At 42.5% G+C, this 17,891-nt stretch overlaps 1 protein-coding gene across 4 annotated transcripts in view; it reads right to left on the bottom strand.

Moving 5' to 3' along the window:
* MAD1L1 (mitotic arrest deficient 1 like 1) overlaps nucleotides 1-17,891 on the bottom strand; it is a 751,355-nt gene that overhangs the window by 160,036 nt on the left and 573,428 nt on the right. For all 4 annotated transcript variants that reach the window (XM_073648135.1, XM_073648136.1, XM_073648139.1 and 1 more), the window contains one exon: nucleotides 10,717-10,907. In XM_073648135.1, the coding sequence (XP_073504236.1) occupies nucleotides 10,717-10,907 (191 nt within the window). The remainder of the gene's footprint in view (nucleotides 1-10,716; nucleotides 10,908-17,891) is intronic.

Here is a 17,891-nt window from a genome sequence, read left to right on the forward strand (position 1 = left end):
AGAAAACTCCAACAATCGACTCATCATAGGGAAAATAGTTTAAGGAATCCTTCAAAGTCAGCCGTGATCGGGTAAAGTTTTCTTCCGGCTATTCACATTTCTTACAGTGCCTGCTACAGGAGAAATTAAGTATTACACTGGTTTGAATGGGCACCAACAAAATTCAAGGTTGTGTTCCAGAGTAGAAGCAGCTCTCCGACTGGTTCATTGATGTAGTCCTGAGTAGTAGACCACTTTTTTGTGTCCACACACCCTAGTAGGCCATATGCACAGTAGTTACCTTAATGTTACACCCTCTTTAAGACCAGTAATCTTTAAGGCTTTGTCTACATCGGTGTTTCAAGATTCCATCAAAATTTCCAAAAAAAAGCACAGCACAGAGTGATCGTTTTTATAGCCAAATAATGGGAACCATGGTGAAACTCAACGGACCCCAATTTACGTTAAAAAGTTCCATTAGGCACCATTGGTGTTCATTAGAGTCGGACGGATCAATTCGAAGGACTTTGGGTCCATCAGCCAGGTCAGTAGTCTCTAGCCGCTTTTTGGGAAGCTCACAAATGTCTTGCCTTCCAGGATCCCAGGAGAGGTTGTTCATTAGCCAAGCCTAGCATAATATCATCACTGCGGCATGATGCACAGATGACATTGCTCCAGTCTGGCTAATCAAAAGCAGTGTTAGGGATCCCGGAAGGTAAGAGATTTGTACGAGTCTCCCATCCAGCAGCCAAAGACTACTGACCTGGCCAAAATCCGGAACTAGTAAAGTAGTTGTGAACCTGATATAATGAGCTGGGGATCTAGCAAATAAAAAAATGAAAAACAAATCATTCTATTCAAGCATAGTTCTTTGCAATGAGTCCTGCTTAAGGTATTTCTTTGGCTTTTTCAATGTTTTGGGTGAAAACTCTAGAAACTAGAGTAAGTAAAAGAAACCAAAGAAATGGCGCCATTTTATTACAAGAAGACCACACTCATTTTTCTGTCAAAGAAAAGGAGAACAAGCATCCAAAATGGATGGACGAAAAGAAGTCATGACTATGCTATTTAAAAGCCTATACACCTAAAAGGGACAGAACTTTCCAGATATACATGAAAAATATGGTCAGTATGACCCTGAGCATACTTGAAGCCACAGAGTGGCATCAGAATGGGTAAAAAATATAAAACAAACTTTCCCCTTTCAGGTAATTGGACCCCAAATGCTGAAAAATACCTAAAATAGCAAACAGAGAAGGTGCTCACCCTCCTGGGGTCTAGCGATGGCTCTTCGCTGCAGTTTGGGTATTGGTGTTCTGGCTGTTGCAGTGACGTTACACATCGCAAGGTAAATGGGATGAGCCACTGAGCTTAATGATTGGGAGCCATTGCTGGATTATGGGAGGGTGAGTATGTGGCGCCCTGCTGCGCATTGGTGCCACAGAACCCAGAAGGGTGCATGGATGGACTTCTCCACAAGAGGCCCTCACTACATTCATACACCTCCACCTTCCACCACAGACCAGCAGAGGGAGCCCGTTAGGGACATATATAGGGAAGGTGGGGCTAGGCAGCTCAGGCAGTGAGTGTTCAGTTTCAGCTAGAGTCAGAAGTGAGAAGCAGTCAGCTCAGAGTAAGCAGAGAGCGTGCCGATGCTCAGAGAGCGGTGAAGATGCAGCACGCCAGCTGCCAAGTAGTGAGGGCCCCGAGTGTGGTCGACGGCGAGAGGAAAAGGAGAGTGGAGCTAAGGGGGCAGAGGAGCATAGTAAGCTCACCCCGATTTATATACCGGACACCGGGTCCACGCCTACAGGGACTCCTTATACCCAGTAGGAACCACCAGAACCCCTGGAGAACTACAGGTCCCAGGTTCACCAAATGCTGATTGCAGTACCAGGGCTAGGAGTCACAGAGGTCCCAGCATCCAGGGAGAGTGAACTCCAAAGGGAAGGCCCTACCACCAGGTCAGCAGGTGCAGAGAGAGACAGTAATCAAGCTAGGCCTAGCTCCAGCCAGGCCAGAAGCTTAGAGAAATAAGCAACGGATCAGGAGGCCCTATACCCGCTCACTGGGGAGAGTCCAGAAGTGCGCCCTTCACCTGGAGTACCCTGGACCGTGCCTGCAGCATCACCAGTAAAGGTACTGAAGCTTACCCCCGTGTGAGTGTCCGTCCTTCCTCCGGGACCGTCCTGCCGTCTCTCCACTGCACCGCCATCCAGTACACCCCCCCGCTGCCCTGAGGCCCGCTCCACCTGTGGGGAGCCATTCTATCACAAGCTGCCCTACCATCTGCCTCAGAGGATTGTTGCAGCGCTGGTGATCCTCACCAGACACCACAGGTGGCGTCACAAATAATCCCAAAATCCCCGTACAATACAAGTTCCCCTTTTCACTGACCGCCCTGGGTCACGGACCGGGCCAGCCACCGTGATTTCCCCCAAAAGCAGCCATAAGGCCTGGCTGCCGAGTACCCCACGGCCCTGGGGGCGCGTCATGCACCTGCTTTGTTTGTTATTTTACAGTATTTAAGGTACACTTTCCTGAAAGTGGAAAACCTATCTAAGTAGCAAACGGCACTTAATGGCTTTTATCCGTTCCAGGAAACCATGTGAAGAGAACATTGATATTGGTGGTATGCCAGTATGTTCTCACAACCTTAAAACATGCCATAGATCTGTAGACTTTTGACTTTATAGTATATCACTGGTCTAGAACTTGCATTATTCCAGCTTTTTTAAAAGATAATCATGGAAGTCATTGGTGGGATGTCCACTTTGAGGGTTCTGTTCCCTAAAAGCTCTACATATGTGATTGTGGTCTTCAGCTTCTCTTCCATATGTCCACAGTAAGCCAAGGATGAAACCTTCTAAAAAATAACTTGTGCATAATACAGGGTTCAATCCACATAACGTGGTAGATGAATGCTGCTGCTTTATTCTTCAGGTGATTTAAACTACATAAGCAATGTAAGAAAGCAGCAGGACCAGCCAGCGGGAGACAGGCTCGGAAAGGAAGAGATTATGGACCCGGGATGAGCGCGTTATTACCACTTTGCAGATCATGGCAGCAAGAAGTTCACATTAATTTCTCAAGTTCACATATCCTGAATTATAAAGTTACATAGACCGACCACAAGAGATGGATAATTAAACACCATTCCCAAATATGTACCCCCTCCACACGGTCATCTAACTGAAGCTACCTTACATGTAGACCTATCTATATTGTGTAAATTTAGGAGATGAGAAAGAAATGTAGTGCAACCAATGAAGGCAAAAATTACCGAGGGTGAGGTTGTTTTATTTTTTATTTTTTAAGCCAATAAAAATTTTGACCCAAGTAAAGTTATTGTGTCTTTTGCATCCCCCCCAAAAAAATTACCATTGAAAATGACACGTTAATTAAATAAGCTTATAATTAAAAACATATATACAAAAACATCTGGTGGTTTACTTCATGTGACAAAACATACCAGTTTTCACACAGTCTACCACCATGCACACAATAAGTAGAACTGTTTGTTTTTTCTGATGCAGCTCACTTGTCGGCTTTGCTGTGTAGACTGGGACATGGTTGGAAGAGAAATCTCATTGATGGACAAGTATAAATGACGGTTGTACTGCTCTGATGGAGACCAAGAGAAGACAAAACAGTAACAGTATACACAGGGATAAGGTTCTGTATGTAGCTCCTCTTCATCTCCACGTCTCAGGAGGGGTGGAGAAAAGCGGCACTCTGAATCGGAATCAGCAGACAGTCTAATGTGAATTGTGGCTTTCCAAGTCACAGAAGACAGATGTTATCAGGGGAAGGGAAGAATCCAATTTGTTGAATTTCAATGGCCAATCCTTTTGATCTACCAGGAGAACACACACCACCAGAGAAGTCTGATGTCAGCTCTTGCATAGGGAACATCGGAGAACTCACCCCATGTATGGGGGAAGTTGGAGTAGATGGCTGCCGATCAAACCATTGTTTGGCTCAAACTCACTTACTGGGCCCTGAGAGGTCTTGCCATGGCAGGGCCTAGTAAATACCAAAGGCATGAGGATGTCGGGTTGAGGATGCCGACAGCCTTGATGGACCAGACTAGATGCTAGACAAGGGCACCACAAATCTTTTTGCTCAACTTTACTAACTCAATTCTACCAGGTACCATTATAGTCCTAATGGTCATTATTGTCCTGATTTCCATAAACCAGAGGTGTCATCTAAAGCTGTACTAGTCAAAGATACACTTCATTACACGGCAGATGAATATATGCCATTCATGGCTGTGGAAAACTAGCTGATGGCTGCCATAAGCGATCGGCAAGCACATTATGTGCTGCAGTACCAGAATCCACTCGTGGACCAAGGAGGCACTGTTGAGCTAAGAAAGCTGACCAGAGGAAGGAGAACAACTAAGACATTCATATATTCAAGCAATCTCTATATCTCTTATGTGTTTCTGAAAGGAAGGCGGCAATCACTTGGCCGGTTGTTCCTGAAATGACTAATCTTTGCGGAAGGAGAGAGATTTATTCTTCAAAGTTTATACATTTCCATTATAAATGTGGTGTTATTGAGGGCATGCGAAGTCGTTTCAGTAAGGAGTCTGTGTAGGTTTATTAGACAAATTCGCTCCGTGCCTGTAAAAGGGCATATTCCGCTGCTTTTACGACTCTTATTCATTTCTTCCCCACTGTGCGAGGTTCAAAAGCAAACTCATAAAAGCTGGATTCTGAATTTTGACAACATTTCGAAAGAATAAAACTTCACCTCTTCAGATGGAAAGTTATTTGGAAGGAGCATCACAAATAACTGCAGACAATGAGCTATAGAGCGATGGCCGCCGCTGCCGGTACAACGCAAAGAACGGCTCTGTAGATATAGATTTAACATAGCAGCAAATAACACACAAAAGCATAGATTAAAGAAAAGCTGTGTTATACCTGCTGCTCTGTGAACTTGTACCGCATAGCATGCCGAGCCGTGGTTATGGCATATGGTGGGACATTATAATTACTCCTGTACAAAACCCAACACAAGAATACAAAGCTTCTAATATAGGGTCTAATATTCAGATGGATAAGATCAATTGGAAACCTGTACAAATTTACAAAAAGCAAGCCTAATATCTTTTAAAAGGATTTAAAAAAACAATTTCTAACACAGCGTATTAGGCTGGGTGCCCACGAAGCATTTTCCAAGCGTTTATGCTGCAGAATTTAAGCAGCGTAAACGCTTGGGAAACGCTTGGTAATCCGTCCCCCATGGTCCCCAATGACAAGCCGCAATGTCAATGCCCATGCTATTATCAAAAATCCGCATCACGTCCATTAATTTTGCGGACACGCAGCGTAATCGCCGCCACTGACTTCCACTGGAGCGCGTGACATCCGCATCCCCATATCTGCACATGCGGATATCACACAGTTCAATGTGTGGATGGTACCGAGGTCTGGAGGAGAGGAGACTCTCATCCAGACCTGGGTACCATAGAAACTGTAAAAAAAAGAATTTAAAATAAAAAATAAAGATTATACTTACCTTCCGATGTCCTCCCGGTGTTTTCTCCCCTCCGTCTGGTCTTCTGTATGGGTCGCGGTGTTGTGAAGGACCTGCCATGACATCATTGAGACATGTGACCTGTCACATGACTCAATGACGTCACCGCAGGTCCTTCACACCACCGCGAGCAGTGCAAGAGACAGGACGCGGTGGAGAAAACACCGGGAGGACATCGGAAGGTAAGTATAATCTTTATTTTTTACCATTCTTATTTTTTTTTTAACTAACTTGGTCACACTCCTATAAATCCATGCCGGTTGCATGTAGTTATATAGTGTTAACAAGTTGTCAAGCACTTTTCCAAGTGATGCTAAAATCGCTTGGAAAGCGCTTGTCAACCCGCATGCAGAAATGCATGCAAAAACGCTTCACAAACGCTTCTACCTGGCGGGAAAAATGCATGTAAAAACTGCATGCGTTTTTCCTGCCAGGGAGAAGCGGAAAAAATATGCAGCATTTCTGCATCGTGGGCACATAGCCTTAAAGGGATATCAAGTTTGGAAGTCCCGTGAGATAGGGGACAACAATATAACTTCCTGAATTGCTGTGTGTCCGACTGTCACGGGTGTGTCAGATGTCACAGACTGTGGCCCTGCAGTTGGTTGCAGAAGATCTCTTTGTTTGGTATTACAGACACCTTATTAGATCTGTCTCATTCTAGGACCCCGCGACTACCTTCCTCTTGCTAATTAACACCTGGGCCGGGGAGTTTAAATACCTTCAGGTTGCAATAGGGAGGCGCCGGTGACATTCACATGTTTCCTTGTGTGAGCTTGGAGCTGGTGCAGTCTGCTTACTTCCTCTGTGGTGCTAAGAGGACGTGTGTGTAATCGCTCTGAAGTCGGCTCAAGCTAAGTTACTTTCCCGTGTCGGTCTACCTTGTTGTCTTTAGTTGTTAGTGGGGACTGACTAGCGTTCACCACCCCCCCCCCCCCCCCTTCCCTAGCCAGGGTCTAGCTATAGGGAAATACAGGGTTTAGGTTCCTGTACGGCGATTGGAGAGGATCCAATATAGGGACAATAGGGAAGACAAGGTGATATCAGATCAGCCTAGGAGGCTTCCCCTTTCCCTAGTGTCTGGGCTCCCTTCCCCTCTTCTCTTCGTGTTGCACTTAGTATTTCCCACACCTTGTGTGACACCGACCGCTGGGACCCCATGCGATCCCAAGATCAGGTCTTTGTGAAAGAAGCAGTGGTCAATCTTGGCACTGCTACTCCATTCAGTCTTAATGGGAGTGATAAAGATAGCCGAGCGCTGCTCTCAGCTGGTCTTCGGCACTCTCAAGAATGAAGAGGCACAGCACATGATCGACCTCCGCTCTATTTACACAGGGATCTTCAGGATTGGTCAGAGTCCCAGCAGTTCGGCTCGGAAAGGTATCATCTATACCATGGAAAAGGGGATTTATATCAGCGGCAACCCCTTTGAAAACTAGGCCAATGATCTTCGTCCTAATCAACTGATTCTTCCAAGGAGAGCTGCTGCCAGACATTTTATCTGCTGTCAGGGAAATATATTACTTGGCTGTGATATGGATCGATGGTCGCACAAAGACGTCTTGAGAAGGAAGGGAAACCACTCCTATAGAACAGCCCTCCATTTTTTGTTCAAACAGTGGGGTCCTGAGCAGGAAACCCACTTCTACGAAATTCATATATGTCCTAAGAAACCATATGGACAAGGGCTGTCTTGATCAAATAACCCCTTTAATTAGTAAATTGGAAAACAAAGAGATTGCCATTGAATGAGCAGATTTGGATTCTTCCAAAAGGCGGATTATCACCCAAAAACGTTAAACCTAATAACATAAATTAGAAGTTAGAGCAGTAACGAGTCTTTGCAATAATGTCTTCGTTACTTCTATAATAATGTTTTATTTATTCTGATGAGTGGGCGGCCATTTTGAAAAAGTGACAACAGGAAGCGTAAACCCTATTTGTTGCCATCACTGCAAAAACTTCTAAGAAGCGACAGATGCTAAGGTGACACTACGTTCAATGTATAGAAAAAGGATAAGTTTTGTGAAAATAATAATGGAGAGAACGGGCAGCGTTTTACATGGAAGATGTACAGGAGGAGTGGAAGGTAAATCGTCAGCTTCACTTGGTAGATTACAGAGTCCTGCGGAGAGGAACGCTTTATCGTTGTATGTTTTTAAGAATTCATGGTCTTAAGGTGCGAGGAACATTACATATCTACATCGTTACACACCAGTAGGTCAATGAACGCTCGGTGTTCTAGTGAGAGTGTATGGCTGCAGTTCCGTCCGATTTCCCCTTGTCGAGTGGCTGTCATGCTGCGCCCTACGCTAGGCTGAATCATATGTAACCTATGTGAATAAAGCACATATCTTTCAGACTCAGCTTGGGTTAAACACTGTGTTTGCATTAGGATCCTTATTTATTCCATTAAGATCCTTCAATCAGCGGCGGGAGCTTCTGATTCTACAGCCAGGGTTGGGGGGAGAGTGTAAATGGCAGTGTGTCGAAAAAAAATATATGTTATGTGTTTGCCTGAGCGTGTTCGATGGAAATTCTTGGAAATCAAGACAAGCCAAGCTGCAGCCTTCTCGGGCTCTGACCCCGCCACGCATTGCTTGGGACTGAAATTATGCAGCTGACTAGATTACAAATTAGTGACCTGCGCTTGACATTGTTTCTCCCCCTTCCTTCTACTCCACGAGCGATTTTCCTCCACTTCACTACATCTTTAGCCTTTGTCACAAATAAAAAGAAAGAAAAATCGTCGGCTTCCACCATTACCTACCAGACAAGTACTGCACTTACTTTAGGATCTGCATTACACAAGCGGTAACAGAGGGAAAAACATCATATAGTTCGATGAATCAGAATGAAATAATTTCCAGGTTGACCGCCGTATAATATTAAACACGTATCTTACCGGTTGTGATAGATTAGGCAAAATAGCCCAAGTAAAAAATCCACTGTAGAGAGCACATCCAAAACTCATCAAGGCATACACATAATATCAGAAGTCTTCATTATATACAGTTATTTAAACAAGACAGACATGGGGTTAAAATACACACACAAGTGTAAAAAACACTGTGTCTGCCCTCGATAGCGTCAAAAACACCCCCATATGGAGACATATCATTTGTGGAAGCAACACCACAAAGAGGGAATAAGTTAAGCACAATCTATAAAGATAGATGAGGCATAAAGTGCTAATATATACAGCTGTATGAATAACCAGGAATGGAGCAGAGATTAATCAAATTAACAACTAGCAATGTCATCATGGTAAAAATTCTACAAAGTGGAAAAGATGATGATAAACAGAAAGCCAAGAAGATCAAAATCAGATTGGGAAAAGGTATCCTTAAGCGTTTCGCCGGTATGTCGGCTTCCTCAGAGGGTGAATGCTGGAGAATCAAGCCTTTTATAGTGCATGGATATAATTAGTAAATTAAAACATGGAATAGATTATCAATGTGTATCACATGTCAGTGTTTTTAACTAAATCACCCAATCCTTACCATTAATTCCGAAGGTGACTTATATGATCTTTGTGGTGAGTGATTGTGCACTGTAAGTCTGAAAGCCATGTCTGGGAATATCCAGGCAAAGCATCACTCAAACAGCTGTGCAGGCTCACCAATACAAAAAACATGCAGGGTCTGCTAAAGATAATATTAATGAAAACGGTGCTCGGACAAACAACTGCAATGTGACCGTGTGCGCCTACATACACATATCATGCATTGTCTGCAAGTAAGTTGGGCTTATTCTGGAAATACATAAAGATGTAACCAAGTAGCGAGCTGTCAAATTTTTGTGCAAAAGCACTTTAAAAGTTTCCTATGCGGCCGTATCAAATTGTGCACTTAGTTTGTTATAACAAGACAATCGCCTAAAAAAGCAAATAGATCTCCCCGGTTGAGACAACAAGTCATCTCATCCATGTCAGAGAGGGGCTCCCTGCTCGATCCCCCTTCTATTAACCAAATCAAAGAAATGCTAACAAAGAGTGGTGCTCGCTGTGGTAGGCCATGACCCTTTTTGAGCACCGTTGTCAGCCATTCATTTGGATGGTCAACATGTAATACTGCATTTCTACTGTAATTGCCACTGAAGGCAAAAAGTATGGCTAGTAGAGTGAATTAACTAGAAGGAATTGGGTCCAAGCCAGGTCAGTAAATGTCACGTGTGTGTCAGAGGTGACAGACAGTCGCCCTGCAGTTGGTTGCAGGAGATCTCTACGTTTGGCATTACAGACATCTTCTTAGAGGCTGTCTCTAGGACCCAGTGGCTACCTCCCTCTGGCTAATTAACACCCTGCCTGGGTGTATAAATACCTGCTATGTTTCAGAGGGAGGTTCCGGCGATATATTCATTACTACCTGCGAAATCTTTAGCAAGAGCAGTACGTCGTCCTCTCTGGAGCTTGAGGACGTGTGCACATTTGTATGGAGTTCGTCTAAAGCTAAGCAATTTCCCCGTTTGTCCACCCCTGTTGTTTATAGTGTTTAGTGGAGATCGACTAGTGCTCATCTCCTCCCTTCCCTAGCTTTAGTCATAAGCCAGGGAAAGACAGGGCGAGGCACGCGTGCAGCGATTGGTGAAGAGCCAATACAGGGACGTTGGGGGAGACAAGGTGACGCTAGATCAATCTAGGTGGTCTCCACTTCCCCCCTTTCCCTAGAGTCTGGGCTCCCTTTCCCTCTTCCCTTTGTGTTGCACTTAGTCTTTCGCACACCTTGCGCGACAGTAAAATTGTCAGCTGTTAAGACAGTTGCCCTGAGGACGTCTCAAATCTCCCGGCGTCCGCGGCCTGCAATGTCACGCCACAAAGATGATGTTGCACCAGGATGGCTAATCAAAAGAAAAGCCGTGGATACCGGGGTGAGGTAGGGGTGGTTCTCAGGGTTCTTGTCAACACACACATTTAATACCTGGCCGCTTGACTGAGTGTTGCGAAACGATTTGCACCACCTCTAATGGCCAGCTATTACCTCGCTGAGATATCATCTGATCTTGAAGCTAGCTGCATTTCATCTCATGACACACATCTCCTGCACATAGTCCTGGTTCCTTTATGGCAATGGCGTACACCAATATTGTAAGCCAAAAAGGCTTGTTGGTACAGTAAGTACTGGATTAAAATATCTTTCCTTTCTACTTGGGAACGAAGAATGGTATAAGTAAAATAATGAGGCATACCTTAAAAAGCAAGTTATCCTCTTTGCGCTCAGAGTACATGGAGGTAAGCCGGTATTGGTTCTCGGTAGTGATGTCAATCCGGTATCCGGTCAGCATGTAGCACACAGTGCGGAACTCATGGATTTTGGTTTGAAATACTTCCCGGAGACGCTGGTTCTTCAGTTCTGCGCTCTCCACCTGTTTCTTTAACTCTGTGATGAAAGGAAGTCTAATTAGGACATTTAATAAAATCCGATATATGACAAATTGTAAAACAAACTAAAACAGGAATGTGAAGCTCCATCATACATAACCTTTAGTCATCGAACTCTATAACCTATTACTTTTTTCACTACAATTTCCTGGTTCTATCTGGAAAGCATAATAAATCAGGCTGCGGAAAAAGGTGGCTTTTGATTCCTGATCTGGCTTTACCAGCAGCTTATTGACCCTTTCCAGATGGAAATATCATTAATTAAAATATATAAATAAACCCCTAAAAATAAATGTTATCAAAAGTGACTATTAGGACCTTAAATTGAATTGCTACCCCCCCTACAATTATCGAAAAAATACTAACAATGGTAGTAAAGTCTTGGTAATAACGGATATCTTATATGGCTGCTTGTAGATTTAGGATGTATAAGATACTGTATTACATGAAATGACTGTGTTAATGACACTATGTGAAATAATCTAGTTTTCATTATTAAGTGACAGAATTGCCATCGTGTTTAAAATAAAAAAAAAGAAAAGAAATGCGTAAAAAATAAATAAATCTGAATTTGACAATCATTTCCCTGGAAGGAGCCTTACAGTGACAGAAATGGCATTAATAAAGGAGATATGATTCAAGTCTACGTCTGTTCCCCCATCCTGTACTCATCTGTGTTACCCAAGCCCTGGATTAAAACCGATCCCTTGTCGGAGAGAAAGGTACCATGACTCCACAGCTGGTAGGACAAGCTAATTCAGTGATGGTTCAGAACTACAGAATCTTGTCTAGGATAATCTCAATTCTAAATTCCCTATCACTATGTCCTTGGATGCATCAGTATTTTGGGCTAAAACTCATTTTTGCAATTCAAATTCATTAAAAAATTTTCAGTGTTTTGCTATTAAAAGCATCTTTGTTTTTCAGCCCAGTGCTGGCTACAGAATGAGTAAAAGGGGTAGTCCGGCCCTAAACTAAAAGTCTGCAGTTACTCAATGTGACTGTAGACTTGTGAGTCCTCACATCGTGAAAACTGCGTGCCGTGAGGATTATTTGGTGCAGGGAGCAGGTGGTCATGTGACTGCAAGTATGTTATTTGCATATTCCCGGTCACATTCCGACTAGTCATGTCCAGCCTCGCTCCCTATACACTTGTATTGAGCAAGGTCGCGCACGTCTAGTTGGCACGTGACCGTATGTATGCAAATCACATACTTGTGTCATGGACCCAACGTGGGTGAGAATTCACACAAGTCTGCAGTGACAGAGTGATTGCACACTTGTACCTTAAAGGATGACAACCCCTTTATCAAATAATCAGTCAATGAGTTGGTTCTGTTTCGAGTCTAGAACGCTGTGAAAGGTCCTTTTCTAAACTTTTCTCAGCAGGTTTAAAACCGCATCAAATTTGAGGTGCACTTTGATGTGGTCTTAGATTAGGAATCAGCACACATTTTTTTTTTTTTTTTTTTTAACTCCAAAACAATGAACATATGGGAAATATAATACATTCTGGGGTGAGTGAGGCAGACACCATATGCACAGCTTTTGTGCAGATGGAAATGGGCCCATAAGGTAAGGAGGCACCGCTGATACTTGATGAATAGTTTATTGCTATGTTGACTGCATACAAGGGGCTGAGTAGTTGAACTTCATAGTTGACAATTACGGAAGGGGTTCTTTAAGAAACCTTAGGGGGACCTCCAGACTGAGCTTGTTGAGAGATGGGGCACATTTACTATGCTAAATGGGACCTGGCCCACTTAGAGAGGTCTTCTACCTATGTCTGATTCTGATAGCAGTGAATATTGTCTCAGGGTTTAGGTGTTCTGGAGCAGTACTTGACCAAACTGTGAAGCCACCCCAAGTCTCATGTGTCCCAAATTCACAAGAACAGTCCCATAATTTCAGGACATGATGCTTTTATACCAGCAGAGGCGCTATATCAAGACAGTGGCAGGAAGATAAAAACGTTAAGTGCTTTGCTCACTAGGGCACAGTGGCCGTTAACTGAGGTATTGTGGCTAGTATCGAGAACGATATTATTGGGGAATTACGACTAGCGATTGGCACCGTAGGACCTAGAATATTAGCTGCAGCACACTCATTACACAACATCTACATGCTTCTGCTTTGGCATAGATATCCACGGTTGGTAAAGCCAAGGCTTCGCCATAGATTGGCAGGTGAGGTCCTCATAGAGTAGAGTAAGAAGCCCTATTCTAGACGTTCTGAATACATCATTATGGAGGACCACCGCTGGTAAGTAATGCGATATTAATTCCTCCTTATTTATTTAATCAATTCAGAAGGCAACATCCCACTATAATTAAGAATCCTTTACGGAGATGGAAATTAATTGTTCATTAGACCAAAGCATGTGTCGCTTACTCTCCAGCAGGAATCCTGGAAATCAATCTTGCCATACAATGGGCAGAAAATCATTGACATTTGAGGGATATTCATTAGGTTTTACGCACCTGGAAATTGGTCTCATTGAAGTTCCTTTTATTATACAGGTGTGTTAAAATGTAAAGCCACCTCCCTGACAAAAACTAAGTGGTGGCGGTATAGCACCAAGATATCGAAGATTACCCAGACAATGGGCACCTGATTGCAGCATAGAAATCGGAATATTCTGCGCTTCTGTCACAATAGCAGATGAGCTCTGCAAATGGCAGTCATTTTATAGCAGATGTAGATTTAGTCTTCCCTTTCATTGCCGTGCTTAAAATTAACTAGTCCTACCAAGTAGTAATAATAAACACCCTACATAAACTTTATGGTCAATGAGGGACTCGTTCAGGACTCATTTACCAGCCACACTGTTCCTGTTGTAAACAACCCAATGGCACTCATGCGGTTAAAACTAAAGTCTAGGCATATAATTAACGTGTAGGTTCACTTTAAATCTATATTCAGGAATATTTTAGAAACTGCATAATATTATTTTAGGGATCCCTTCTTTCTCCAAGTCTACTGAACACTTCACTGATCAAGGTCTAGTTCCGTAAAGCCTATGTTTGGTTCCCTTTTCTGCAAATAGAACAAAAACGGTAAAGTTTCTACCTCAACAAAGTTATTTTCTTGGCAATTTTGGGGGCAATGGAGCTCTAAATATCCAGCAACTTGGGATTCAAATTTTGAGAAGAACATTAAATGGCGTCAATGATATCAATGGCTTTTCCAAACTGGTCCCATGATCTATATAGTACATCACCTCCAAGAATTTGAAATGTGGTTTGGGCAGATAAATCATCCCTATATTCCGAGCATCAATAGGTACCTAAGGAAGAGGAGTATCAAATAATTTTCAGTTCTAGACCAAAACTTGGGGATTCACTCCACCTTGGCAAGCTTCAGCATCAAGATTGCTTAGGAACGCACATGCTCATTGTTATTCTGGTCCACCATTTCTTCTCCTTTCTTCCTTGGTCTAACAGTCATTACAGAGTAGAAAGAGTAGAGTTGTTTTTATGATTCGAGGACCCAAAGCTTCATGGTTTTAGTCCTTACAAATAGACCCCCAAAGACATTAACTTCTGACATCTCCGAAAACTTCTTAAAGAAGATTCCCCTTTAACTTAAGGAGAATTAGATCATTTCAAAACCACATCTCTTCCATTCCAGCTCTAAACTTCCACAAATGGAACCAAACATGCCATAAACATCTCCTTTCATTCCGAGAAGCTGCATGACTTCCAATACAACTGTGCAAATTCCTATTTCTGTACAAACTCCAAGCTAATCAATACATTTATATGCTTTACTAACTTCCCAGGGACTTTTTACTGACCACGCTAAAGCTGTGTAATCTTAAAACAAAAGAAGGGAATTAAACGCAAAGGAATGCCGTAAAATACGATGGCCACATCGGAGGAGTGAGTAATATTTCACAGCTGTCATCGGCTGCACTGGATTTAATAGATCTCAAACAGCTGACGGCATAAAATTACATTTTTTTAAGGCTATAAAAGTGGGTAGAAGTAAATAGTTTTCCTACAGCAACTGGGAAACTACAGCCAATAAAGCCCTCAGTGGAGGATGCATAGATATGGGGGACCAAATAGATAAGGTTCACATCTGTGTCTAAGTCTTGGTTGCAGATCCTGTAAAAAAAATAAATAAAAAAAAGCAATAAAACCTAGTATAGAATGCATTATTTTTTTTCCCCAGTAAAATGATGGTCACCATTACAGCAACCCCAACAAATCCCATTGTAGTTGATGTTGTCCGTTAAGTCCTATTAGTGCAACTTATGTAATGAATCCAACAAGACCTTGATTTTCAGTTTTCAAGTCCAATGATGGAACAGAAATACGAGTGCACATATAAATTAGGCGTTAGATTACTATGCAGATAGCTTAACCAGGCTTTATTGTTGTCAACCAGAACATGTAAAATCAGGAAACCCCTCACCAAATGCCCATCTGTTACAATCCCCTCTATGATTCTCCACCAAAAACGGACACCAAGAGAAATGCCTACCACGATGTACTCCACACATTTATTAAATGGTAGCAAGGTCAAATGAGCACCTTAAAGGGTGAACATGAATTTAAGGTGTGACAATCTTTAATGGGTAGCGACAAACAGCTAGCTTTCTTACTCTTAGAAGTGGCTTTTTGCATTTAATTTTTCCCAGGAAGTATTGTCTGAGGTATAAAATGTCCAGCTTTGCACTCTCCTCAATTGTAAACTTTACCACGAGACCTCAAAGATCATTATCCTACTCTGCACTGACGAGGGGCAAAAAGCTCAAAAAAACTGTCTGCAATTAGAAGTCCTCCTCACTATGCTCTGTTCTATCGGCCTCTAGGACACCATTCTCTCCTCGTTCTTGTCCTACCTCTCTGACCGCTCCTTCACTGTATCTTTTGCTGGCTCTTAATCCTCTAATCTTCCCCTTAACTATCGGTGTTCCTCAAAGCTCATTCCTAGGTCCCCTCGTCTTCTCTCTATATACTGCCCCTAGATTTGGTTTCCAGCATCATCTGTATGCTGATGACACTCAATTATACACCTCTTCTCCTGACATCACCCCCACCTTAATATAAAATCCCAGGGATTGTCTGTCCGCTGTCTCTAACGCCATGTCCTCCCTCTATCTGAAACGGAATCTCTACAAAACTGAACTTCTCATGTTTCCTCCCTCTACTAACCCTACCTATACCCGATATTGCAGTTGCCTTGGGTGGTTCAGCCATAACTCCCAAGCAGCATGCTCATCTTGGGGTCATATTTGACACAGAACTTTCCTTTATTACCTATAGCCAATCGCTCATGTTACCTACAAGTTAAAAATATCTTGAGAATCCGACCTTTTTTCACCTTTGAAACTGCAAACACTTAATGTCGCTCTTATTCATTCTCGTCTCAACTACTCCAACTCTCTTCTGTTCGGTCTCCCTCTTACCAAACTTTCTCCTCTCTAATCCATCCTGAATGCCAGGGTCGCATTTCTGTCCAGCCGCTACACCGATGCCTTCACCTTGTGTCAGCCATTGCACTGGTTACTGAATCGTTATAGAATACAATATAAAATTATCTCTCTCGTCCACAAATCTCTCCACATTTCTGCACCACCCTATATCTCCTCCCTCATTTCTGTCTATCACACTACCCGTGCTCTCCTGTGCAGTATGTGCTGTAAATTTTTTCATAAGAATTTGGGAAAGTTATGAAATGGCCTATAAATGTCTGTTCTAATCCTGATCAAAGGATCTTGGCTTTTAGCTGATATAAGTCGGTGCTGCACTTTATGTACATGCTCAGTAGTGAGTCAGTGATGTGGAGTCGGAGTCAGGGAAAATCAGGAGTCGGAGATTTGGCTTGCCGACTCCACAGTCCTGTTTACAAGTCTGTAGTCACACAGAGTGAATGCAGACTTGTACCCTAAGGCTGGACAGGACTATCCAATTAAATCAAGGGTATAATTTTCATTACCCCTTTAAAGATAATCTAGAATCAGAAAATGATCTATGGTTTACATCAGGTGTTAGTATAACATGTATTTCTTCCATTCAAAAAAATAGGGGTTGGGTCTGACCATTGTTGCTATGTACATGTGTTGTTTTCTGAAACAACAGGAAGTTAGAGTCTAAAAAAGCCCCAGTGGCTAGTGTGAAAATTAGAAGACGTCTAATTTTTATTTTCAATGTGGATTGTGATATGGGAAAAAAACATTGCCAAACAGTCTATTCAGTAGGACTATCAGCTGTGTATCCACCTGACTTATGCACAACACAACTGATGGTCCCAACCCCATTTATAAGGCAAGAAATCCCACTTATTAAACCTGACAGGGCACACCTGTGAAGTGAAAACCATTTCCGGTGACTACCTCTTGAAGCTCATCAAGAGAATGCCAAGAGTGTGCAAAGTAGTCATCAAAGCAAAAGGTGGCTACTTTGAAGAACCTAGAATATAAGACATATTTTCAGTTGTTTCACACTTTTTTGTTAAGTATATAATTCCACATGTGTTAATTCATAGTTTTGATGCCTTCAGTGTGAATGTTCAATTTTCATAGTCATGAAAATACAGAAAAATCTTTAAATGAGAAGGTGTGTCCAAACTTTTGGTCTGTACTGTATATATATATATATAAAAAAAAAACACATTTAACGCCTGATTTAAAAAATGGGCCATTTTCTGATGATTGCTTCTCTTTAAGACTGAACAGTGAAAGTCACTGCAGAACTTATAAATACGCTGAATGAAGGAAGGGGATTGAAGAATATCAGACACAACAATATTCACATGAACCTTCTCATTTATTCAGACAATGCTGTGAGAGTCTTCAGACATGAAGAGGTGGTTTTATTTCTTCCACTTAAAAACATGTCAAGTGTATGAGATGCTCATTATCTTTTCATTTGTAACTTACCGCGCTGGAAGCAGAATTGATCATTACCAGTTATCAATACATTGACGGTTTAGATGACCGCTTTGAGAATAGAGTCGTCCTCATTAGACCGAT

Source organism: Phyllobates terribilis, unplaced genomic scaffold (assembly GCF_046119375.1).
Source record: "Phyllobates terribilis strain yellow unplaced genomic scaffold, ASM4611937v1 Scaffold_9__5_contigs__length_417890890, whole genome shotgun sequence".
Taxonomy (NCBI): Eukaryota; Metazoa; Chordata; class Amphibia; order Anura; family Dendrobatidae; genus Phyllobates; species Phyllobates terribilis.